The 25906-nt window shown below is 45.6% G+C and overlaps 1 protein-coding gene across 1 annotated transcript; it reads left to right on the top strand.

The window, feature by feature from the left end:
• Window positions 1-1458: 1458 nt before the first annotated feature.
• Window positions 1459-25583, top strand: RHBDF2 (rhomboid 5 homolog 2). Its single transcript, XM_033139412.1, has 17 exons — window positions 1459-1623; window positions 2948-3078; window positions 4121-4313; window positions 4760-4972; window positions 6544-6672; window positions 9324-9454; window positions 9947-10153; window positions 10513-10624; window positions 12043-12117; window positions 12502-12663; window positions 13332-13441; window positions 13572-13635; window positions 15111-15205; window positions 15726-15801; window positions 16011-16111; window positions 16930-17083; window positions 23820-25583. Exons 1-17 carry the CDS (start codon window positions 1483-1485, stop codon window positions 24237-24239), a joined length of 2514 nt encoding a protein of 837 aa, XP_032995303.1. The 5' UTR covers window positions 1459-1482; the 3' UTR covers window positions 24240-25583.
• Window positions 25584-25906: the final 323 nt, after the last annotated feature.

Genomic DNA, 25906 nt, shown 5'->3' with positions numbered 1-25906 from the left:
GGCCGATCTCTGGGCTTAGACAGACTAACCTACATAGCTTCAATCGCAGAGTGGGTGAGCCCACTTAAGAGCTGTATCGTTAACCCTGGCTTGACCCACTCTGCAGCATGAATCCCATCCAGAGTCTTCCCATCTCATTGTGTGGGAAGCCCCTTGTGACTCCCGGAATTGGCTGTATGTTCTGCCTTGCACCTGCAGAGGATGAGATCATTGGCCATCCCAAATAAAGCCAGGATTATTAAAGAAGGCGCTAGGGGCTCCCTTGTGTAAGCACACTTAGGCTGATTGGGAAATAGCACCAGTTCTTAAAGGTATTCAAGCAAATGGTGCCTACCCTGGGCTTGGCGACAGGAAGAATGTTGATTGTTTTTGCCCATGGGGTTTCATGCGGTGATGCAATGCAGCCCCATCTGGCTTGGAAGCTGGGGGAATTCCAATGTACTCTGTACAAATGAAGTTCTAATCCCTGCAGGGGCAGAGGGGAACCTGGAGGCGTGGCTTTCAAGCCCAAAAGCACTAATAAAAAAGAAACATGGCACATACTAACATCAAACATTATGGCCACGTCTTGTGTATTATTGTGGCTAGGGCCATGCATATCCTCTATGCTAACGTCACCCTAAAAAAAAAAATATCCCGGAAAAATCCTACATCCGGGCAATTAAATTTTACAAGAGAAACAAGATCTGCAAAGCCTCTTATGCAAATGCATGCCACTGATTGATGAACTTCACATGCCTTTTCTTGTTTCACATAAGTTATCCTGCAACATTTACTGTGCATGGGTCTAATTTTGCTAGTCACAAGTGTGTGTGTGTGTGTGTGTGTGTGTGTGAAGGAGGTGGAACTACAAAGCCAATAAGAGAGGAAACAGTTTTCCTGAAAATGGAACTCAGCCTGACTACCAGCTGTGGCACTGTAACCAGCACAGACACTATACCTATTTGTTGCCTCTTCGTTGTTTTATTACTGGGAGTTTACGAAGGCATGGTAGCAATGAATTAATAATAAATATTGATATGCAGCTGAGCTGGAGTTCTCCCACTGACTCATGTGTTTCTGCGTTGGTCCTGGATGCATTCCAAGTTTTCTGTCCCTTCTTAAGCAACTATAGTATGCAGCTCTTTAGAGGTTCTGATAAATCGTTAAAGTAGACATAAGACAGAGTGGTCCCCTTGATAGCATCAATATTTAATTCGCCTTTAAAATAAAAAATTACTTTAGAGGAAGCAATTTTTCCGCTTTGTTTGCAGAAGGTTCTCCCAGGCTTAGTCCCTGGCATCTCCAGCGAGAGCCGGGAAGGATCCTGCCTGAAGCCCTGGAGAGCCACTGCTAGTTAGTGCAGACAATATTGAGAAAAGTCGGACTCTGTATAAAGCAGCTTCTTGTGCTTCTTCTTTTGGGCTTCAGCCCAGGAGCTCTGTAGGACCCTGACTTTTCTTTCTTTCCTCACATCAGGCTGTATAAATAATCCAATTCAAGATGGCGGACAGTGACAAGAATGGGACCAGCCGCTCCAGTACCAGCAGCAGCAGCAGTCGCCTACAGAGCAAGAAGCCCCCAAACCTGTCCATCACAATTCCACCCGTGGAAGCAGCCGAGGATGCGAACAGCCAAACAGTGGTATGAATGACTACAGTTTTCCCTAAATGCTTACGAGCCTGTTTCATGTCCATGGTTACTTGAGTATGGAGGGGTGTCTGTTAGTTGCTGTCAGGATCTTGAAGTTAAATCTGATTCCACCACACCTGCCAAATTGCTTTTGCCCATGTCCTGTCACAATCTCCAATGTGACCATGGATATTTAACCAGTGCATTGGCACTTAGAGAAGCATCCTTTGTGGCTTCTCTGTAGACCTCTAGACTGCCTTTTCTGGAAGTTCACCAAATATTGTGTGCCGCCTCAGGCATGTTGCAAGACCCCACTCTTTTGGGGAGTGGCTTTCACAGACTGGGACTAAATTGGACCCATGGGGTTCAAGTATAGCTCTTGCATTTTATGGATACACATTATGACTTGGGGAGGAACATTCTTCCCCAAACCAAATAACCGTCAGAGATTACTGGCCAATTGAGTTTTCTTAAAAATGCAGCTTCACACCATGCTGTGTTTGAGCCCCAGATATATATATTCTCTCTCTCTCTCTCTCTCTCACTCACACACACACACACACACACACACACACAGCACCTTTGAGGTAGGGGAAAATAAGAGTCCCTTCCTGAATAGTAGTAGACATTCTTCATGAACCCTACTTTGCCCTAAGTTCCAGCAAAGTTCTTTTTTATTCCAAATATTCAATCAAGACACTTCCTGAATGTTACGAATAGTGTAGAACCTTCAGCCATACCTTAAGTCCATTTCTTTTCTCTCCTCCACAGTCGCACCCCCCAAAGTTGTAAACTAAATAAAAAATGAAGTTTTGTAATCAAACATGCATGATGCTCCACAAAGGTGTGTGATTTCACACATCGACCTGCCTCCATACCTACATACCTGTATGTATCTAGTGCTCTCCTGGCCACGTATCCAGGCTCCCTACCCAAGTACAGTGGTACTTTGGAAGCCGAACAGAATCCGTTCCAGAAGTCCATTCAACTTCCAAAACGTTCGGAAACCAAGGCGCAGCTTCCGATTGGCTGCAGGAAGCCACGCCGGACATTCAGGTCCCAAAAGAACGTTCGCAAACCAGAACACTCATTTCCGGGTTCGTGGCGTTTGGGAGCCAAAGCGTTCAAATGCCAAAGTATTCGGCTTCCAAGGTACAACTGTAGTCGAGAAGATTCTTCTGGTTTTCTGCCTCCCTGGTTGAGGAGTGTGATTTTTAGTTATGGGAGCTGCATAACAAGGAGAGACCTCAGGATATTGCCCATTCATTAGTTGGGTGTTCTGTGTCTGAATCATATCTTCCTTACAATCTTTCTTTGACTTCAACATTTCTTCTAGCCTCTGAAGAAAAACCCGGTTTATCAGAAGAGTGTGAGCCTCCAAGAGTCTGGGATGAAAAGGCAGGACAGCAACTTTGAAAGACATCCTGGCTTGCACAGGCAAACTTCACTGTCCCACAGTATTCGCAAGTAAGGAGATGCTTAGGCCCGCATTGGGTGGGGGTGATGGCCATGAAAGGTGTGGGGGGGGGTTGTTACCTTTGAAGGCATTGAGCAGAGTTACTGCTTGGTTCTCTTGTCCCTTGCCTTGAAGGCAGAGTCTGTACTGAGATAATCATGTGCTTTCACAACAGGCTATGTTGTGGACTCCAAAAATTTTCTCATGGTGATAATTATTTTGACAAGAAGAATTCTTCAAGATAAGGTGTTACTTTTGGGGCCTTGCTTTGTTCAGAAGACTTGAGATCTGCTTCACACAAGGAAAATGGAAGCAGATGCATTTTAAGTATTTTGTCAGTGCCTTCTTATACTGCATAAAATGAGACGAACAAATGTCATTTCCCCACTCTTTCCATCTTATGTACAAACCATAAATATAAGCCTAGGTGTTGGGAATCAGTTATGACTCCCTACAGTGCGTGTATGTTTCTGTGGTGTGCACTTGCTAGAAAAAGACAGGTTGCTAATAATACAGCTGATACTCTGCTCACAGTAGACATTTTAAATGAGGCAGTGCTGAAAGCTTTTGCAGAAGTGGGGAGGATTGCCACTCAGGCAATGCTTCCTAAACTTGGGTCTCCAGCTGCTTTTGGACTACAACTGCCATCATCCCTAGCTAGCAGGGCCAGTGGTCAGGGGTGATGGGAAGTGTAGTCCAAAAACAGCTGGAGACCCAAGTTTGGGAAACCTTGCACTAGAGCATGTGATTGGGGAAGGGGACAAAAGCAGTTCAGGCCCATGGGGTATGGCAACTTGGATATTCATGTGTCAAGCCACAGGTTAGCTGGTTTGGTTTCCGAGGAATAAGAAGCCACCTCTCCCCCAGAGTCGCTGCCATGTGGAAACCCACCCAGAGGGCAGCAATTTTGGAAGGCAAGGGTGGAGAGTTTCTGGAGGAAAGATCTTGGTAGACTGGGTGCAGGCTTTTGGCATCTTCTAGGCAATGTTAACCTGGGTTACTTTGCTGGGCTTCTTCATGTGTGTTGTCCTTTTTTCTGTTTCCTACACCCAGGGGGGCAGCTCAGTGGTTTGGAGTCAGCAGTGACTGTGACGGAAAGCGGCAGCATTGGCAGCGCAAAAGCCTGCAGCACTGCAGCCTGCGGTATGGGAAGCTCAAACCTGCCTACCGAGAAATGGAGCTGCCCAGCCAGGAAGTGCCTTCCTTCCAAGGCACAGAGTCTCCAAAGCCACAGAAAATGCCCAAGGTTGGTCACCCCCTGATGGTGGAGGTGGTTGCCTTGTGCTTCAGAGCACAAGTGGATCAGCTACTCCTGGATTTGCTCGTGGGGAGGGGGAAGCTGGATTTAGATCCCAATTTGGATATAGAGCTTGCTGGAGGAGGGCTGGTAGAGCATGTGCCTTGCATGAAGGAGGTCCCAGGTTCCATGCATGGCATGTCCAGTTGAAAGGACCAAGTTTAGAGGTGATTTTGAAAGACCTCTGCCTGAGATGCTGCAACTCCACTGCCCATCAGAGGAGACAGAAATACAAGGCTAAATTCTCCAGCAGTCTTCCTTCCTTTGTTTGTTTAGTTGTATATTAGTTGTGGAGGTAGGTGAGGCAAGTCACAGGGCTGCTGTGTGCCTTTTAACTTCCATGGAGGGGGAAACTGGATAATGGCAGCCGTTTGGGCACTTGTTTGGTCTTTCAGATTGTTGATCCCCTGGCCCGAGGACGTCCCTTCCGGCACCCAGATGAGGTGGATCGCCCACGCACTCCACACCCTGCCCTGGCCCCAGTGACCCCGGGCGTCATGTCCTTGACATCGTTTGGCAGCGTACGGTCCGGCTACGCCCGCCTTCCCCGCAGGAAGAGGGAATCTGTGGCCCATATGAGTTTCAAGGCAGCTGCAGCTATAATCAGAGTGAGTTGTTTTGTTTTGTTCCGCTCCTCTTTCTTTACTGCTGTAGAAGATGCTTTGTGTGTGTGAGGGTGCTGTTTCCTTAGCCCTCTTCTCCGCAACAGTACAACCAGATCTCTGAAAACACGGGGAGCTTGTGTTGTCCTTCTTCAGAAGTTTCAATTTGGGTGAAAAACAAAATAAAGAGAAATCCTAGTATTCTCCAGTTCCTTTCCATGTAATCTTATTCCTTTGTGATCTCATGGCTGTGAAGCTCCATGTGGGATAAAGTTGGGGTTGAGTGGGTTGGGTTTTTTTGTGTGTGGTATGGATTAAAATATGATATATGTCAATATGAAAGTATGTCATAGGCCCACCCCAACACATGCTTTTTAAAGGGTGGAATGGTACCATTGTAATCACCGTGAGCAGAAAAGAAAAACTTGTTTTGTAGGAGCAACACAAGCTCCTACTTTGCAAACAATGTCATTGATAATACTGTACTTTTAGCTGGCAAAATGTGCTAAATTGATACCAAATCCTAATTTCAGTGAGACCCAAGAACCAGCGATCATTGGGCAGAATCCAGTGTTGTGCAACTGCACTTCCACTCAGACTATGGAGCTCCCTTTTCTTTTTTAATGGTTGTTATAATTTCAACCCTCCAGAGCAGATTTTTGAGAGCATGAGGGGAAGCCCAAAGTACAAGCATAAATCCGTTCTGCTTGTGCACGGAGAGGCATTAGACACTAAGGCTGCAATTAACCCTGCTTCCCTAGAAGTAAGCTCCATTAAATTCAGTTTGACGTACTTCTGAGTAGACATGGTTAGGATTGCACTGTTAGTCCTTGGGGTGGGGGCATTGCTTGGCATCTCGGAAACCTTTTTTCTACTTTTAAATTCAGTACTTAAATAGACTACTCCAGATGGCATGGGATGACAATGCTTTTTGATTCTGAACTTTCAAAAGTAAGCTGGTTGCTGCTGCTGCTGTTCTGTGTTGTTGTAACTGGTGGATCTTTTCAAAGCAATCTTAGAAAAGCATTGGAAATCCTGACAGATGCACGGCTATGGATTGTGACATAGTCCCGTGAGCGGCCAACCCGAGCCATTAATTAATAAATTTTATTTGCTTATTTGAAGCATTTCCCCTTCCCCCATACACTAACATTGAAAAAGCAGTTTACAAACCATCAATAAGAAGATAGTAAATCAGAAGAACCACCAGGTGATGCTGTTGCATGGCTCAGAAGAAGTGAGGCAGGCTAGGACTGAGAACAACCGGCTTGGAAGCCATTCAATATTAGTGCTTGGTTTTTCTCTGTGCAATGCTACCCTCCCGATATTTGTGCAATTGGCTTGTATCCCAACAGTCTTGACTGAACAGGATGCTGGTGTAGCTATGTTGCTCTTGTGTGTCGTTCTCAGTTAACCCATATTTGTAAGTTCAAGAGTCTCAACGTGAACTCTTCACCTTGCCCCTTCCATCTTCAAAAGGGCAGCACAACAGTAACAAACACCAGGACCTCTCGACTATTAATTGAAAGTGTTTCGAACTTGCTCACTCACTGTTCCAATTTGATTTCTCTGAAAAGGGACGTTCGGTTCTGGAGCCCTCGGCACCGAAGCGGAGGTGCAACAAGCAGAGCTTTATGTATCCCAGCTTCATGGATGAGGACGTGGTAGATGGCATGGATACGTTTGACTCTTCGTTCTTCAGTAAGGCAAGCATGGTTCCATGGCCTCCCCTGCTCCACCCCATCCCAAGATCCACCCCCCCCCCAGCTTTGATGATGTCTCAGGAGTACCACCACCACCATAATCTCTCATGGGGAAATAACTGCGACCATTTCTCAATGAAGCCCCTCTGTTGGCTATAGGAGGATCTTAGTTTTACTGAGTTCCCCGCCCCCCATCCCTCCCCTCTTGCCTAATTGGATGCCAAAGATGTTTTCTTCTTTCATTTTCACATGCTGCTTCCCCCCCCCCCCCCATGGAGCAGCCACAATGCATTCACTGAAACCAGCCAGCTAAAATAATGTAACATTTAAACAATTGATCCATGTGTTGCTGTTAGCCACAAATCTTCCCATCGTCCATTAAGGTGGACTTAATTGCCCAGTGTCTGGAATGTGATCATGTTGTTTCCTGTAATTGCCTGATCATGACATGGTGCTGCAGCCAGCATTGCTCCAGTGGCTCTCATACAGTTGGGCAGCTATCTATGTTGGTCATTTAACAAGACTGAGTCTTATTCTTGCCAACTAGACAATGACTAATAATAATAATAATAATAATAATAATAATAATAATTTATTTGTACCCTGCCCATCTGGCTGGGTCTCCCCAGCCACAAACAGCAGGTTGTATCCAGTGTGACCTCCCCATCTCCCATCTGCCCTCAGAATCTGCTCTGGAGGCTCCTCCAACACACTGGAACAGATTTTGAGGGTGTGTGGGGAGCGGGGGCTTCAGGGGAAAAGTAGAGGAGGGGGAAAGTTCCTTTTTTTTTTTTTACAAAAATTTATTGGTTTTCCACATCAAACAAGACAAATGCAACTAAAAAAAAACAGATAATAACAATCATTCAAAGAAAAAAAACAAATACTACAAACAACATTAACAAAATAAAAGAAAACAAATACATACCTTACACACAGGAACACACCATCTATTGGTTAAACTCCAAATCTTATCGGGGGGGACTTCCCCCGCTCTCTCTCCTGCGTTCAGTTCTAATTTACTTTAGTAACTTTTCTAATTCTTTTAACTATTCATTCACCATCATTATTCTTATTCTTTATCTCAATATCTTATATCATTTAACTTCTAAATACAAATACCACATCATTTGCAAATCTTAACTTCTTATGACCTTTTCTTTCTCTTAATTCCATAAAACTGCTGCTATTATTACTTCTAAATCATACCTTACAAAATATTAAATCAGTACAATATCATAAAAAACCTAAGTATTTCTTCTCTAATCCAGATCAATTTTTACTCTCTGACGTCGGGGTACCGTGATGAGCCTTCCTGATTAATCATATATATTCTTTCACCCTACCCCCCTTCTTGCCATTTTCTCTCCTCTCATCACAGTCACCCACCAGGCTTTTCCCCAAACTTTACCCAGACCATTGTCCAGAATGTCATCTTTTCCTTGATATCCAAAAACTGAAACATTGTCCCAAAGTATCTTTGCCAAACTCTTCAAAGGAGGTAATACAACACCACCAGGCATCTCCACTTCAGTCTTCCAGTCAGATTGTAATTGTAATTTCCAAAATTGTTGTTCCAGCATTTCTGGGCTCCCACCCCAGAAAGCCGTTATAACATCACAATAGCCAGACCTGGACCTCTCACGTCGACAGAGCTTTTCTTCTTCTTGGAGATGGGTCTTCTCTACTTCAGATAGAATTCCTGAGCATTGCTCTCTGATTGTTTCTTTAAGTTCTTTGGCAAAGTTCTTAAAAGCAATTCCAATTTCAGAAAATCTTTCGGTGACATTCTGTTGCAAAAGTTCTAATTTCAGAAGAATTTTCCTTTGTCCTAGAGTCATTGTTGAGTCTGGAGGCATCGTGAAAACGAAACCAGAAAAGGGTAGAGGTAGGCAGGGAACGACAAAGTTCAGTACTTTTCCATCTTCAAGTCTCAGATTACAGCCACCATTTCCCCCTGATCAGAGTGTAAGAATTTTTCACCTTGTAATTCACAGTCTCTCAGAAGAAATACCTCAAAGTACTTAGTCTACCCCTGACAGGGGTTTCTTAGTAGATCAAACACAAAATCAAAAACAATGTATCAGCCAAAAGTAGCAATAGCCAGAGCCGATGTTACTGTTCTTTTGTCGCAAGGGAGAGAAACGGGCTTCCTTTTTAACGTTTCTCCCCTAAAGCCAATTAAACAAATTTAGCTTCCAATTGAACTCCGTACTTACAGCTTACAGGTTTCTTCTTATTTTTTATTCCAAATGAAGAAGAACGGGGCGCTCAAATGCCAGCGGCGGCCGCCGCTTGGTTTTCCCGGTTGGGGGCAGCCTCCACAGCCCCGCGCCGTTACCCATTCACTCGTGCCTCCCTTTTGCAAGGGAAGCCCGAGAATGGGGCGACGCAATGGGACCCGCCGGAGTGCCCAAACCGCGGGACGCCCCTCCCGCGGCTTGCCGGAGCCCGCTGAGCGGTTGCGGGACTCCTAGCCCCCGGGAAAACCGGAGCTGTCTCGCAGCCGAAACAGCTCCCAGCCGCCGGCAATGGCGTTCTCGCCGGAAGTCGAGGAGGGGGAAAGTTCCATTGCACAAGCAGAAGTCTGTTGTTCTGAGAGAAGCAGTGTTGGATATACCATAACCCAACATTTCTATACCTCTTTCTTGCAGGTTGACGCTCATGATGAGATGTGCTCCATGCCAGATGATGTGTTTGAGTCCCCACCCCTCTCTGCCACTTACTTCCGAGGGCTTCCTCAGCCAGAGGATGGCAAGTCACCTGAAGCTGAGCAGCCATTTCAGTAAGCCAAGATCTTCATAGCAATGCATTTCTGCAAGTCTCTTCAGCCTGTAGCCATATCTAAGAGATTGCCACCAGCAGCATTGCATGGAAGTGAAGCCAAATGCTTATCCTCAATGCCTACAGTGCGATGGTTGGCTAGCCAAGAAGCTGCCTCTTTGGTGGTGGCCCCCCTGATTGTGGGATCCTCTTGCCAGAGAGGCTTGCCTGGTGCCTGCTTTGTCATATCAGAAACAGCAACCCCCCCCCAAAAAAAAACAAAAGATAGGGGGGGTGGGAATGGGCAATGTAGGGGAGGCAAAACAAAACCACATTTGATGCATGAGCAAATGGGTGCTCTCCTAAAATACAGGAGAAGAAACCAACCCTCTATATTTATGGGGGGCAGTGGGGACAGAAGCATTTTAAATCATTGGTATCCAGGAATGGTTCAGTTTGGGTATCTGTGCTGCTTCCGTACTTCAAATCACATAAGCCCTTTCTTCTCTTTCAGGCGGGCCGGACCTTCTCGGGGTCTGCCAGCAGCGGCGGCTGGTCCAAAACGTGGCAAGCGGATTGCTTCCCGGGTGAAACACTTTGCCTTCGACCGCAAGAAGCGATACTATGGGCTGGGAGTGGTGGGCAAGTGGCTGAACAGGACGTACCGGCGGAGCATCAGCAGCATGGTGCGCTCCCAGCTGGAGCTCACGGACAGCCACAGGTGGGAGCATGACTTGCTCACTTAAAGCATGCTGCCACCATCACTATAACCCATCATCTGCTTGCAGGAGTCTGAACAAGGCTTTGACCATCTTGCAAAAAGCCTCCTGGTTCCACAGTGGTTCCTTTTTTCCCTTTTTTAAATGACAAGGAACATACCTGCATCACCTCATTGTTTCCTAGCTGCTGTGCATTCTTTCAGTTCTATATGTCAGATTAGATGTGTATCTGCATATCTCAGGCAAAGTCCTTCAAGGTGTACATTGCTAAGAGTATTTTATTAATGAAAGCTCTTCTAGGAATAACCATGGCCTGTGGTGTTTGTCTCCTCTCCCACCTTTTCTTCCATGTCGTGAATAGACCCTACTTCACCTACTGGATCACCTTTGTCCATATCATCATCACCCTTCTGATCATTTGCACCTATGGGATTGCTCCCATTGGCTTTGCCCAGCATCTGACAACAGCATTGGTGAGTCTTAATTATGTGAATGGCATTCTACAGTTGTGTCCTTTAAAAAGCCTCAGAGTGGCTAATAATAATTAAAAACATCAGATCACTACAATGCAAATAATTTAGATGGAGCCTCTGGTGTGATCCTGTAGGGCTGTTCCTAATGCAGCTGAGGAGGTTCACTTTTTCCATTTGCAGGAAACCAATTGCATCTAAAGCACTTCCTCTAAATGTTTTGCTGCAACCAGGTATCTCACCAGCCTGCCTTCAAAGGAGGCCGCTGCAACCACTGGTGAGCTAATTAGTGGTTACAGTGACCTTGTTGAATGTTGACAGCTGTCAGTCAACCAATGTTGGCCTGAGGCAGCTGGGAAAATTAAAAATCTGATCCACTAGCCAGATCCAGGTCCTCAACCCTGCAATAAAGAGTCTGAGATCTGAGATAACATTGACCTCTTAAGGAAGTATATTCATAATGAAGGAGTCACCACTTAGAGTGCTCTGCCTCTCTTAACAGCCAAATATTAGACAAGCAAATGAGCAATTGTTGGCATTCTGCAATGTACCCTGGACCCAGTCTTCTTAGGACTTGAAAGGTCAAAAACAGCACTGTGGATTGTACCTCGAATCTGTCTGGCTTCCAGTGTAGGGCTTTCAGCAGGGATGTTACAGCTTTTCTAAAACTAACTGCAAACGACAGGTCAAGTGCTGCCACATTCTGGAGTGACTGGCATTTCCAGAGTCTACCAAGGCAGCCCTCTTATCAGGCAGAAACAAATAGCAGTGCTCTCTGGACACACACACCCCAAACCATGGCCTGTGAGCTTCATTAAGGTGGTTGGCTAAGTATTTACGGATTTGTGCTTGAAGACAAGAGACGGCACATCCATCACATTCCGTATTCATATTTACATTATTTAATTGTGTTTTCATTGCTTCTTTTAATTAATTGTATTACAGATTTAACCCTACGGAATTCAAATTGTAACATAATAAAATGTGATCTGCAAGAAATATAAGAAGCAATTAAAGTCATACAGCACCTAGCACTGTGCACTACAATTGCTGCCACAGGCAGAAAAAACCTTTTAAGTGGTCTGCCAAGATCCTCAACAATTTTCAAGTTGCCCATAGAGTAGGAATCACTGGCTATCTGGGAGTCAAAAACTTTGCAAAAAATTGCAACTAGAAATGCCACCGTATCTAAACAGAATAACATGACACTAAACAAGCAAGGATTGAATGTATCCTGCCAAATGTCTGACTCTGTGGTCACAAATGCAGTTCAGCTAAAGCTTTGGGTTAGGCCTCCTTTAGCTTGGCATGGAATCCCACCTGCCTTCCCTGATGGCGGAGTGGGGAGAGTCCAATCTGGCCCTTCTCTCTGGGTGCTTGCCACATCTCTTAGCTGGGGAATTTCTCTGCTATGTTTACAGGTGCTGCGAAACAAAGGCGTCTATGAGAGTGTGAAGTACATGCAGCAAGAGAACTTCTGGATTGGCCCAAGCTCGGTAAATGCTGTGCTTCTGTTTCATTTGCCTTGTTCTTGTTGAGATCATGCTTCTTAAAGGAAATTCAGTGCATGGCTCTTCAAAGTGCCTTTGTGCATGAATCATCCACACCCCCATAAAGCTTGCCTTACACTAGACCATAGCGTGTCTGGAGTGAAATGAAGCATGATTTGCTGGTTTGGACAGAACACTAAAACAGGGATGTTGGATTGTTTCTCCTGTGTGCTAGTAGGGAGGAGCAAAGTGACCGAGAGTAACTTTGGCTTGCCTTGATATATGGACGAGGCCGACATGATGCCGGGGTGGTGGCAGCAGCGTTGAGAAGTTAGTCTGTCAAACTTCTTTTCCATTGTGACTCTCCCCGCCACACCCTTTTCGTTTCAGATTGACTTGATCCACCTGGGAGCCAAGTACTCTCCCTGCATGAGGAAGGACCAACAGATTGAGAAGTTGATCCAGAAAGAGAGGGATCAAGAACGCGAGTCAGGTTGCTGCGTCCAGAATGACAACTCTGGTTGTGTTCAGACTCTGCAGGTGGACTGCTCAGTGAGTGAAATTGCCTCAGGGTTTCTCTGGTAGCGGCAACTAGCTCCTTTAAACGTTGGCATAATATTTCAATCTGTGGCTTGATGGCCCTGCATTAATGGTGCCTTATCTGTCATGCCATGAGAGGTCTCAGTTCTCTGGATGATAAGGCAGAGAGGCACTACTTGAGCCGGAAAATGGCCCCTTATCATCGGTATTGTTTGCTCACATGTTAGATAAATTGCAGTTTATGTGGCCAGCCAGAGCCCACAGTTAATGATTGCTTCAGATTTACAAAACCATTCATAGAAGGCCCCCTTAACGTAGATGTTGCTTTTTTCATCATCATCATCAAAACTTTATTCAACCGTCAGTCAGAAAACAAGGATTTATCCATACAAAAATTAAAACGACCAAGCAGGTGTTGTTTTTTAATGCCCTCTATGTCTTAAAATTGGTGTACTTTGGCAGAGGCGGGCCTGAGGTAACACATTTTCAGTGATGTCCCCGGCCACTAAGAAAATATTTCCTATGTCAAGGAGAACATTTGTATGAGCAGGCCTCTCTGGTGGGATTCTGCTCCTTTGAAAAATAAAAGTGTGTGCTTGAGATATGAACACTAATTATGTATGTATGTATGTATGTATGAGAGAGAAATTTAGAAAGCCATTTCTTTGTTTCTCACATAGGAAACACTGGCTACTTTTGTAAAGTGGCCGGATTATAATTCACCAGCTTTTGACCTCAACAATTCCAGTCGGAAGAGGATTTCAGGAGCTGTGTGCGCTCAGGATCCCAGGTAAGAAGAGGCATGTGGAGGGGGGGAGAGAGAGAGGGGGTACATATGTTTAGAGCTATAGTGGAGCTGGGGGAGGTGATGCCGTGTATGGTAACCCATCATGACTTGTTGGCTATCTGTCCCCCAACAGGACTTGTGAGGAACCGGCTTCTAATCTGCCACACATCTGGCCCGATGACATCACCAAGTGGCCGGTAAATATTCCTTCCTTCCTTAATTTTTTGGGCACTAATTTATCTTGCAAAATATTTGTACGGTGCAAACAGGTGGATGTCCTTTTAGAAACTTTTACGCGCGCGGGGGGGGGGGGGTTGGCACAGAAGTGATTTGTTTTTGCCTGCCTTGTTATCTAATGCGAAGTCCAAGCTGCTTCATGGAGACTGCCTTATGAATGGGACTGTCCACTGAGGAAGGCATTGGAGCCTTCCTGCATGCAGCTGCATGCATGCATCCCTCAAACTCAAGCAAGGAAAGAATTGGGTACACTAGTCTTTTGCATGGCATCTAAGGCTGAACTTTAACAGAGATGGTCTTATTGAAAGGCATAGGTTTGAGGTTTGAGATTCCCCCTTTAATTCCAGATCCATGCAAAGGTGGATGAAGAGGGAGGGAGGCTGTAGCTGTGCAGTGTGTGTGTGTGTGTGTGTTTTAAGGAATGTATTTACATGTGCACATACATGCAAATGCACACACTCAAACCCCAATCCTTTCTTCCATTTTCTTCCTGCCTTCCAGTGAAACAGATCCTAAATCTTTCTCTGTGTAGGATTATAGACCTCTAGTAAGCTTTTTAAAAAAAATCACAGCCAAGGACTTGGTGATATCACGATTCACACCCCTAAATACATGGACATGTTCCACCTAGTTGCTGTCAATTAAATTTTGGACAGAAGATAAGGCACGAACACTCACTGTAGTTAGGTAGTACCTGCCGGAAGGATAAACTGCAGTGTTCTCATGTCCCGTCCTGTCCCCCCACTTGACTGATGACTCATGATTGCTGAATCCTGGTTTGGTTGATCATGAAATGGTACTGCTCAAACCTCTTTTATTCCTCTCTGTTATAACCCACACCAAACTAAATACTGTTGGTGGGCGGTATTGTGTGTTGCTATGTTATGCATTTTTTTGGTGTGTTTTTTCTATTGTGAACCGTCCTGTGATCCTCAGATGAAGGAAGGCATAGCAATGTAATAAATAAGCAAATTTCTCCTAGCAAATCTTTCCGCTTGGTGATTGCCTGTTGGAAAATAATGTTATCTGGCTGGAGAACTAGTCATGAGAACACAGCTAGGGGTCTTGGAATCCCTGAACCTGAGTTTATACTAGATGTGCAAACAATTTTAAGAGGACTGTTGGTTTAGGACAGGGACACCTCTGCCCCCCCACCAAATGTTGTTAGTTTCCAACTCCCATCAGCTCCAGACAACCTAGCCAGTTGTCAGGGGTGATGGGAATTAGAACCCTGCATTGTTGGGTGCATTATGGGCTCCTAATCTCTGGTTTAGGATATCCTCTTGGTTGTGTTCCAGTCTGTCTGTCGCCTGGTAGGTCATTGTAGTAACTGACAGTAGTGGTTAAGTGATAAAACTGGCAAGTATTCTGAAGGTAAATTACACTTGGATTTACTTAAAGCCTTTTCTTCTAATAGTAAACCTTTTATTTACAGATATGTACTGATCAGGCCAAAAGTAACCACACTGGGTTGTTACATATGGACTGTGACATTAAAGGAAGGCCATGCTGTCTTGGAACCAAAGGCAGGTAAGTACTCATGTCTCAGGCGGCCCTAAGTGATGGTGTTAGCAGCTACAGACATGCCTGCTTCTCTTATTAGGGTAGGAGCTTGCCTTTGATTCTTAGCAATACTAGGTCAGTTAAGGGGAAATTATCCTTTCTTAACATGCTGAATTACAAAGAACACTAAGCAACACCAGCGCTGAGTTTTTAGAAAGCTTGTATCATCAGAATCCTGAGATCTAGCTCCTTAGGTTTAGGTAGGTAAAAGAAGAAATAATTTTAACTTAGGAGTCACCAATGTTTTTTGGCCAGTGAGTAGATTTGGAATTTTGAGGAAGTGGCATGGGCACCAGTCACAAAATGGCTGCCATGGGGTGTGGTAAATCCAAAACGGCTGCTGTGGGGTGTGTGGCATAATGGCCTGTGTAGGAGAGACTGAGAAGGGAAAGCAAACAGTCTTATTTTGGATTGTTAAGGGGATATTAACTGAGACTTTCCACAGGAACTAAACCACTATAACTACATTTCTCTCTCTTGGTACTAGTTGTCAGATCACTACTCGAGAGTACTGCGAATTCATGCATGGCTACTTTCATGAAGAAGCAACTCTCTGTTCACAGGCAAGTAATGTCCCATGGTTTGTAGGTGGGAAATCTTTCTTAAAGTTCGGCCCCTGCTTGAAGTTAATATGACCACTTACATGCTAGGAAAGTCCAGTAAGAAGGTCAACGAGCATCAATGCCATCACAGTAAAACTGGGTTCAGAGGGTTCCATTTGTCTACATGCTTTTAATGCTCTCTCCCTCCCTCTCTCCCCCCCTGCCCCCAGGTACACTGCATGGATGAGGTGTGCGGCCTCTTGCCGTTTCGGAACCCAGAGAGTCCTGATCAGATTTATAGACTCTGGTTGTCTTTATTTCTACATGCAGGGTATGTGAGAAGATTGTGGGGAGTGAAGTGCCTTGGGTCTGAGCCTTTGGGGCTCTTGAGCTGGGTTTTTTTGTTTTGCTTGTCAAAGCCTTTTCATTAAAGCTTTTATATTCCACACATTTTTTCAAGACCTTGTGCAGTTATTTTCTCCCCAACGCTCTGCTGCATTGGTCAGTCAGGCAGAGAGATGGTGGCTGGCACAAGGGAACTTTGTGGATGATTAAGAATTTGAACCCTGGTCTCCCTAGTCCTTGTTAGACACCGCTCTAGCTGCTCACTGGTTTCAGGTGCCTTTGGGCCCCGCCTTGCCTGTCAAGCTGCAAGGAATAGATTGAAATCTGCCTGAATTTCTTTTGCATTAGGAATATCAGGCTCTAAAGACATTCCACCTTCTAACTTTGTTCCTATGACACCCCTTCCTTCCTGGATTCCTATTTTGTTATTACAACTGACACACCTGTTTCTGTCAGTCTGACCCAGACAGTTTAAATGGGGCTCTTCTGGTTGTGGCCTGGATTAATGGTCTTGGGTTTGTTGCTCGGGACTTTATCTTGCCTTTGCCCCCCCCCCTTCTAAATTTGACCTTTGATTCTGTGACTGAGTCATGGCAAACTGTCCCTTTTTGAGTATTGACCTCACAGACACTTGCGCAAATCCAGGGGTGTTTCTCAAATTGCCAAAGGCCCGTTTAGCATGACGGACGTTACTTGTGAGTTTGCTCGGGGTGGTGTGAACACAGATAAGAAGGGAGGAAGGAATGCTGTTGCGATGCCACGAGGAGCTCGAATGCAAAGCATCCGTCTGTCTTTGCCCTGTAGGGTTATCCACTGCCTGGTATCGGTGATCTTTCAGATGACAGTCCTCAGGGATTTGGAGAAGCTGGCAGGCTGGCATAGAATCTCCATCATTTTCATCCTCAGTGGCATCACGGGCAATCTGGCGAGTGCCATCTTCCTTCCGTACAGAGCGGAGGTAAGTGCCACCTTCCCTTCATGCAGTGGGGAGGTTAGAACCCCCTTTTTTTGGAGAGTGACTAAATAGTGAACTCCTTATCTGAGCAGCAGTCCTTATGGATGCACTCTCAAGAGGGAGATATCAGCAGGTTCTGGCTAGCTAGCTCAGGGGTCCACAAACTTTTTCAACAGGGGGCCGGTCCACTGCACCTCAGACCTTGTGGGGGGCCGGACTAGATTTTGAAAAAAAGTAATAATGAACGGATTCCTATGCCCCACAGATAACCCAGAGATGCATTTTAAATAAAAGGACACATTCTACTCATGTAAAAACATGCTGATTCCCAGACCATCCACAGGCCGGATTTCGAAGGCGATTGGGTCGGATCTGGCCCCTGGGCCTTAGTTTGCCTACCCATGGGCTAGCTGGACCAATTGAACAAGAGCACTCCATACGGCAGCATTTTGTCTACATGTGACTTCCTCTTGTGCCCCAGCTATATTCAGAACTGGGCATGCCCATGGGATTAGAAGTGCCGGAAGACCTAAAGCCTGCAGCCCTGCAGATGTGGTAGGACTACAACTCCCATCATCCCTGACCATTTGCTTGCTAGATTGTGAAATTGGGTGTTCCACAATCTGTAGCGTTTACCAGGGTCCGGCATGCTTGCGTTGCGTTGCGTTGCATTGCTTTCTGTGCCTGGCAACTCCTGGCTATTAGCAGAGTTCAAAGCCACAGCAAAAGCTTGTGTGTAACTGCCAAGGCAGCACAGCAATAATTCACAGAAGCGTTGTCTTCTTAACTAGCTGAGTTTATTTACAAAAACAATAAATCTTCTTCCGGAGTGCTCAGTTCCATGACTGCTCTGGTCGGTGAAAACGAAACCAAGGAAAAACAGCACACACAAAGACCAAAAGCCCGTATGTGAACTGCCCACACAGTGACCAGTGCGTCACAGCAGAGCACTTAACTCTTTAGGCTCTGATACTCTCCACACCCCCTCTCGCGCTGGTTCACTGTGGAAAACAACAAGTACATCAACTTATACAAGAGATAACCCTTTACAAAACTCCTCATGTCTTTGAAAGGTTAACGGTTTTGTGAAAACATCAGCTAAATTTGCAGTACTCGGACAATAGCTGAGTTTCACCAATCCTAATGCTGTCTAAGGGTGATGGGGATTTGGAGACTGCAGGTGATTTGGAGATCTGGCAGGCTGCAGGTTTTCCCCATCCCTATGTTTAAAGGGAAGGGGGTTCGAGTAGCCGGCAAGAATGCCTTTCCTCTATACAACAAGCTCTGAAATTGACAGTGCAGAAATGAGCAGTGTGTGTGTGATCCGCACGGTGCCATTGTGATTTTGGCATCAGATTTTCAGGTATTAAAAAGATTTGGGAAAGAGAAGAGGGAAGCATTTGCTGAGTGGGGGCGGGGAGATAACAAAGACTAGGGAAGGCACCCCGTGAACAGTGTAAATAAGGTGGCTGCACCCTCCTGAACCGTGTCTGCCTATTGGAAACTCTACTCGAGGAATCCCTTTAGTTCCTGAAGTCACACATGCTCTCACATTTCTTGCCACCCCAGAAAAAGAGAAGTACCTGTATGGAAGTGGTGTGCTAATGCCATGTTTGGTTTGAATCTCAAGTGTAATTGAAACTAAACTGGACATAGGAAGCTGCCTTTTACTGAGTCAGACCATTTGTACGTCTAGCTTGGTATTGTCTATAGTAACTGGCAGTGGCTCTCTAGGGTTTCAGGCAAGTTCCTGGCTTTCTGTGTACAGGGGGAAAGGCCTGTGCATTGGGAAACATTGAAATATATGCTCCCCACTTGATATCTGGAGGTGGGCAGTCCCAAGAGGGCTTGTTTCATTTGATATTTCAGCATTTTTGAGTAGGCCTCCCCATAGTTCTCTTGGCCGTTACGGAGTCAATGGCCTCTTCTGCACTCGTTTTTGATAGGCAGCTGACAACTTGAGTTGCTTCTGACAGCCCTTTGAATCCCTGGAAAAGAAAATGCAAAGAAACGGTGGGGTTGTGCATGCAAGCCCTTGCCCCAGCGTTTGCATCAATTTGTGAAGGTCTAAATAGGGCTTCTATCTATGAAGCCCCCTGTTGGAAACCTCTATGTGGTTGGAAATCCTGCATCGGAACACACTTTTAAGTTGTGTTCACCTGAGCATGCTTAGATGCCCCTTTCAGCCTTCATCCTTGATGCAGGAAGATCAGGCAGGACTGGGATATTGGACAAAGCGCACACATCCTCTGCCACCACATGTGTTGCTTGAACACCCAATTAGGAATGAAGGTGGACTTTTGTCGTCTTCCATGGAAACATCTGTGGAGCAAACTGGCTAATGGGGTTTTAAAAGGGAAATCTGTGAGCTGCATCTGGCAAATTGGCCTCCTGTTGCGTTCCCTCGCCTTGGAGGGATTATTTCAGGAGCTGCTTTCCCTTAGCTTTATCCTCCCACCTCCTTTGCTCCTCTTGGCCCACGTGTAGGTGATATTACTGCAGGTGAGTGATGTCATGGCCCTGAGTGAGCTGCCTGGCCAGCTGCCAGCTGACTCCTGGCGTCGCACAGGCACATGAGAGAAAAATGAGGCACTTCTTTGGTTTCTTTGCTTGCTTGCTTGCTTAGGAAGTTATGAGAAAGGAGATTTTGCAAAGAGTCATAAATAACTATAGACAGCAAGGTGGAGCTATCCTTTTACTCAAGCTTTAAATTTCCCTTCCACGCGATTTGTATGTATGTGTTCTTGCATACTCTTCAACAGAAAAGGCTCCCAGAGTGTCTCTCAAACCAATGTCAGGTAATAAAGCATCTCTCCAATGTAATGTTCCTCTGTAGCAAAGGTGATCTGGTTCAGTGTGGTGTTCAAGCTGGAAGAGCCTTCCCTTTGCAGGCAGTGACCAGCCCCTGTGTACCAAGGCTGGGAAAACTCAGGCCAGAGGGGATGCTAGTAAACCTCAAGACGCCTCACTGTGTCCCCCATGAAGCTCTTCCAGGCCACACACCCTCTCCTCAGGCCACACCCTTCCACTTCCCTGCTCCAAACCCTCCATGAGTGCTTTTGACTTAAATGCGTTCCTGAACTGTGGTGGTGCCTCTTGCTTGACTGGATGGGATGAAAAGTAAAGGGACCCCTGACCATTAGGTCCAGTCGTGGACGACTCTAGGGTTGCGGCGCTCATCTCGCTTTATTGGCCGAGGGAGCCGGCGTACAGCTTCCGGGTCATGTGGCCAGCATGACTAATCTGCTTCTGGCGAACCAGAGCAGCGCACGGAAACGCAGTTTACCTTCCCACTGGAGCGGTACCTATTTATCTACTAGCACTTTGATGTACTTTCGAACTGCTAGGTGGGCAGGAGCTGGGACCAAGCAACGGGAGGCGGGAGCTCACCCCGTCGCGGGGATTCGAACCGCCGAACTTCTGATCGGCAAGCCCTAGGCTCTGTGGTTTAACCCACAGCGCCACCTGCATCCCACCCCGGATGGGATGATAGAGGGGTGTTTATGTACTCTACTGTACATCACGTCTGTGGCTCCAGTTAGTTTTGCCTCTGGCCCCACCCACCCCAGCATGCGGCCCCCAGAAAGTTGTTCATTATGGAATGCAACCCTTGGGATGGGAAAGATTCACCACCACTGCTATCTATACTAAGACTAAACTCATTATTTGAGTGCCTATTCAAATGGCATTATCCATGCACAGGAAGGAAGGTATCAGCAGACTTAGGAGACCCCCCTTCCAAGGTTTACAGAAGTCCAGAATAACTTAAGAGGTGGGGGATAACACCAGAGGGGGGGCTGCTGGCCAGGATTATTGAGTTTGTGTCCCCAAGAAATTCTGTTGCTTAAATGCAAAACAAAAGCTCTGTCTGATGTGCACAATTCAGAGGCATAGAATTTCCTTGAGAGCAAGTGTAGCAATCTTTCCACCACCCCTTTTTGCACGGGGATATATATGTGTGCTTATATTACTATGAGAGCTCTTTCACAAGACACTCGCTTGGATGTTGTGAGGTGGGGGGGAGTCATCTATGCTATAACACTGATGGTGACTCTTCAAAAATTAGTGTGAATTAGCCTTTAACTGTATAGTGTCTTATCAACGCTTTTGAGAACTAATTGCACTTCAGTCCTCCAGAAGATGGGGAAAGAAGCTTACAAGTGTGGGGTTGTAAAAAATAAAAAATAAAAAAATCCCAATGGACCTTGACTTGAAGATAAATGTCCTTTGGATCAGAACTTTAGACTTCCTGTTTGGAAGAAAGAGGGATGGCAGAAACCTCTGCACCTGCAAAGTGACAAAGAATATTGTCTTGTAGGTAATTTCATTGGAAAGACTTAAATAGATATTCTACGCATGTACGCAATTCAGCTCTCCTGGCAAAAAAAAAAAGGCCGTTATATGAGAAACTGAGAAGCTTGCAGCAAGGCGGATGCTGACAGTGAGATGTCGGCGCCTCTTTTTGGCTGGCTGTTGTGGACACCCTCCCTGGTTTTATTCTCTTGAGTGGGAGTGAAGTGATGCTTTAGCAGTTGCAGCTCTGGTTTCCATGTGCTGGAGCAGCACATGTTGGCTGCCCTATTTGTTCACACGTGATGGTGCCCACCCCACCCCCTTTTATATTTGATGGAACAGGCAGGTGGCTAATCTGGTGTCCTGACAGGCTCTAAAGGAGATCACCCATCTAATCCCTTGGATCGCATCAGCAGCTTCTCCACCTACAGCCTTGTGGGGCAGCGGCTGCGGCCGGCTGCTGAGTCACTGCAAGTTCCTGAGCCTTCCCCTTCTGAAATGATTCTCAAGCATTGCAGCTTCATTCCATCCTTAGGCACACCAGCCTTGTTGGGGGGTGGGGGCACCTGGATAGGGTATTTGCCTGGAAACTGGGATGAGCTAATGCAACCTGTGTGACTTGGTGGTTGCACCAAGGGTGGTAGCCTTTGGTGGTTTTAGGGGCTGCCCTATGTTGTTAAGTTCATATTTTTTTCAAAAAAAGAATGATCTGCCAGCTGGAAAGCAGCGTATAATTGAAGAGGTATAATTACTTGTCTGGGTGGTGTTCATTTTTTGGTTTTTTTTTAATAGTACTTTAGTATGCAGACCATTTACAGTCTTTCTATGTGGTACCGTTTTATAGGTAAACCTTGAATACCTTGAATAACCTTTAATTTCCCTTCTTGTTTTAACATGGCTTGGGCCTTTCCCCTTTGCTGTATGAGTTCTAGGGCCTAAGCCAAGGTAAAAAAAAACATGGCAAAGAACCCCAAGTATGCTTTATTTTGACTCGGCAGTTCTGTGCTCTACTCAAGACCTATGAGCTGAATTGGTGTTTCTAAGTGTTGCTGTGATGGAAGGAAAGTTTCAGCGTGACTGTCCAGTTCTGTTTGAGGACAGGGAAGGTGGCTTGCACAGTGGGGATTAGCTGCTGAATGATGGCAGAAGTCAAAGCCCATGTGAAAGAAAGTAGTAGGTGATGCAGATTTGAGATCTAAACTTCCTTTGTTTTAGGCTACAGGAAATGTTTAGCTCTCATGGTTGGGCAATATTTTTTTTGGTAAACGTTCGTGCAAAGGGCCTGGTGTTTAGGTAGGGACTGTCAGCCGTACCTGTATCTCATGAATTCCAAATGCTGTTTTTAATTATTATTTTTAAACCCTACAAAAACTCAAATATCAGATTGAGAATAAAGCATGCAATCTTTTGCAAAATGATCAACATGCCCTTTGATCCCAAGTGCCGAACTTGCATGTTTGCCCCCCCCAAAGGGTTTTCCTTAGCACAGATTGAGAAATCTTTTAGGACAGAACAGAAGGGCCCTTCCATGCAAAACAGAACCACCACCTCCTCCTCCTCCTCCTCCTCCTCCTCCTCCTCCTCCTCCTTCTTCTTCTGTTATTTATTAAATTTATATACTGTACTACCCTTCATCTGAAGATCTTCAGTGATTATAGTGCAAAACCAGGATGAAGACTTCCACCCTAAACTCATGTAATAGGGAGAGAATATAACTAAACTCATAGAATACACATTTAAGCTTGTGCTATCTGGAATTAACACAACACAAAGCTGTTGCCTTTCAGGGCAAGGGAACCTGTGGGCCTCCATATGTTGTTGGACTGCAACTTTTATCATCCCTGACCACTGGAGTTGATGGCAGCTAGGAATCCAAACAACCCCTGGAGAGCTTGAGATTTTCTCCATCCCTGCTTTGGGGGGTCAAAGGGGTGGGTCATAAGTACAGCTTATTACAATCCCCAGCCTCCCGTCTTGTTGCCCTTATGAGTTGCTTTCATCCCATTTTGTCCTCTTGGCTCTAGCTCAGTGTTCTCGACCCTGACTGGCAACATCAAGTTCTTAAGCTCTCCTCCCACTGAATGTGGTGCTTTGTGTGTGTACAAATATGTGCCCCACCTGAGACATTTGATGGTAGAGGCCAAAACTTGCTCTTGGCACTGTGATCTGAGGGATTTAAAGATCTGAACCTCAAAGTTCTTGCAGCAGAACCGATACTCATTCCCCTTGATCAACAAACCAACCGTTAAGGTTTAATGAGAATAACGGTAAGTTTACCACGCAGCACAATAAATCACTGTATTAACAGCTTCCGGGACTCTGCTGCCCATTTGCTTTTCCAGGGTTCTCTGTTGTGGAGAAGAGGAGAAAGCCTGGCTGGCCTAATAGCAGAATGCATCTTGTGTGATTTATTTTTAAGTTTCTTTTTTCTCCTTCCCTCTTCTAGGTGGGCCCTGCAGGATCCCAGTTCGGCTTGTTAGCCTGCCTTTTTGTGGAGCTTTTCCAGAGCTGGCAGGTCCTCGAGAAGCCCATGAAGGCTTTCCTGAACCTTTCTGGGATTGTCCTCTTCCTCTTCCTCTGCGGCCTCCTGCCATGGATTGACAACATTGCACACATCTTTGGCTTCCTCAGCGGCCTGCTGCTCTCTTTCGCCTTCCTGCCCTACATCACCTTTGGCACGATGGACAAGTACCGCAAGAGAGTCATGATCATCGTCTCGATGCTGGTCTTTGTCGGGCTCTTCGCATCTCTGGTGATCTGGCTCTATGTGTACCCTATTAACTGGCACTGGATTGAGCACCTCACCTGCCTTCCTTTCACCGACAGGTTCTGCGAGAAGTATGATCTGAACCAGGTCTTGCATTGATGGAGCTGGGAGGCTGTGGAATGGGGCTTGCAGGAGAGGATTTTAAACTTGGGATACCTGTCGGATGTTGAGCAGCAGTGGAATAGACAGAGGCAACACTAGCAGTAAAAAAAAAAGGCAAAACATTTGCACTTCTCCAGCATTCCCTGTACCACTTGTGAAACATTCACGTTCCAAGTGCTGAAGCAGAACACCTGTTACCTTTTGCAAAACTCCTAAATGCAAGGGATAAAGTCATAAGCCAACCTGTCTCTTGTATGTTCCTCTGTGACAGTTCTGGGCACCAAGCAGCCATCATTGAGAGGTATAGATTTGAAGCAACATCACCCTGCTGGTGTCTCAATTGGGTCAGAGTCTCTTACGAGAGGCGTCTCCACTACAGTGCCTGCAGCGGATGGCAATCTTTGCTGAAGTTCTGATGTTGCGATAACCACCAACCATTTGGAATGTAGTAGAGAATCTACAAGCTCTGCCTCTTAGGCCAAGTTCTTTTCGATGAGCGGCCAAAGCAGCCAATGCCATCCTTCATCCATAGGACTGACTAGGTCCTTCGTGGGATGGAGGCCTGAGAGGCAGTCACTTCAAAAGAGCACTTTAGTGATGAGGCAACATCCTGTTGAACTGCTCGTATTTACCGTCTGCCTGTATCTATGGTTTCCTACTTGAAGTTCCTCCTTTTATGCAACTCCTGGTTTTGGGGGCCCCTTTCCTAATGCCTTATGGCACAAGATGGTGCTTGGACTTTGTGGCAATCTTCCCTGCCTTAGTGCCTTTTTGTGGTACTGTGAATTGTACTGTGAAAACAAACAACCTGGTCTTTTTTGCCCAAGGGATATTTTATATGCATTTCTCTTCTCCCCTGCCCCTTCTTTACATTTGCGATCTCGGCTACCAAACACTTTCTGGCAAGTAGCATTGATGCTTTTAAAGAAACCTTGTGCCATCTGGAAGAAGTGCCTAGTACCTCCTCCAGTATTTATACAGAGTGAATTTAAATTTCTGTAGCAAACTTGAAGGATAACTTCACTCTGATAAAGAGGCCAGGCTCACGCTGTAGGGACAGATGAGATTGTTGTGTGGAGGGTGGAGGAAGATATTTTTGGTCTAAATAAATTAAATTTAAATTTATCGAAAGCAAATGTGTGTGTTTTTAAAAAATGTGATTTATTTAGTGCCTTGTGTAAACCTTTTAGCCAGGGATGGAAATAGCTTGTCTTGTAAGTGGCCCCATGTAATAGACGTTGGTAAATCTACAAAATGTTGTTGCTCCAGTGACTGACTTTATTTTTAGAACGCGTTTACAAAGAAAAAATGTATTAAAGAAACCCCAAACCCTCCCTTTTATTAAATGTGTAATTCCTTGCAGTTCTCTAGATTTAGCACGTTTTCATGAGATTGCACAGGAGGTCCATGGGGTAAGGCCCCATTGCAGGTATATCTAGGTCTACAGCTGTCATTCAGCCAATGTCTGGAAGAGCCCTAGCCTCCCTATGTTGCTCACATTGTCTAACCAACCATTTCCCAAGTAGCATTACCCTATGCCCTTGCCAGCCACATTCTGTATACCACTTGGATGTCCCTCAGACCTTCAGCTGATCGCAATATAAGTATTTTTATCTTCTTGCAACCTTTCTCTCCACCTCCCATCCAGGTCTTAAACCTGCCCC

Source organism: Lacerta agilis, chromosome 2, assembly GCF_009819535.1.
Source record: "Lacerta agilis isolate rLacAgi1 chromosome 2, rLacAgi1.pri, whole genome shotgun sequence".
Classification (NCBI taxonomy): Eukaryota; Metazoa; Chordata; class Lepidosauria; order Squamata; family Lacertidae; genus Lacerta; species Lacerta agilis.
This window is presented reverse-complemented; position numbering and strand designations above follow the sequence as displayed.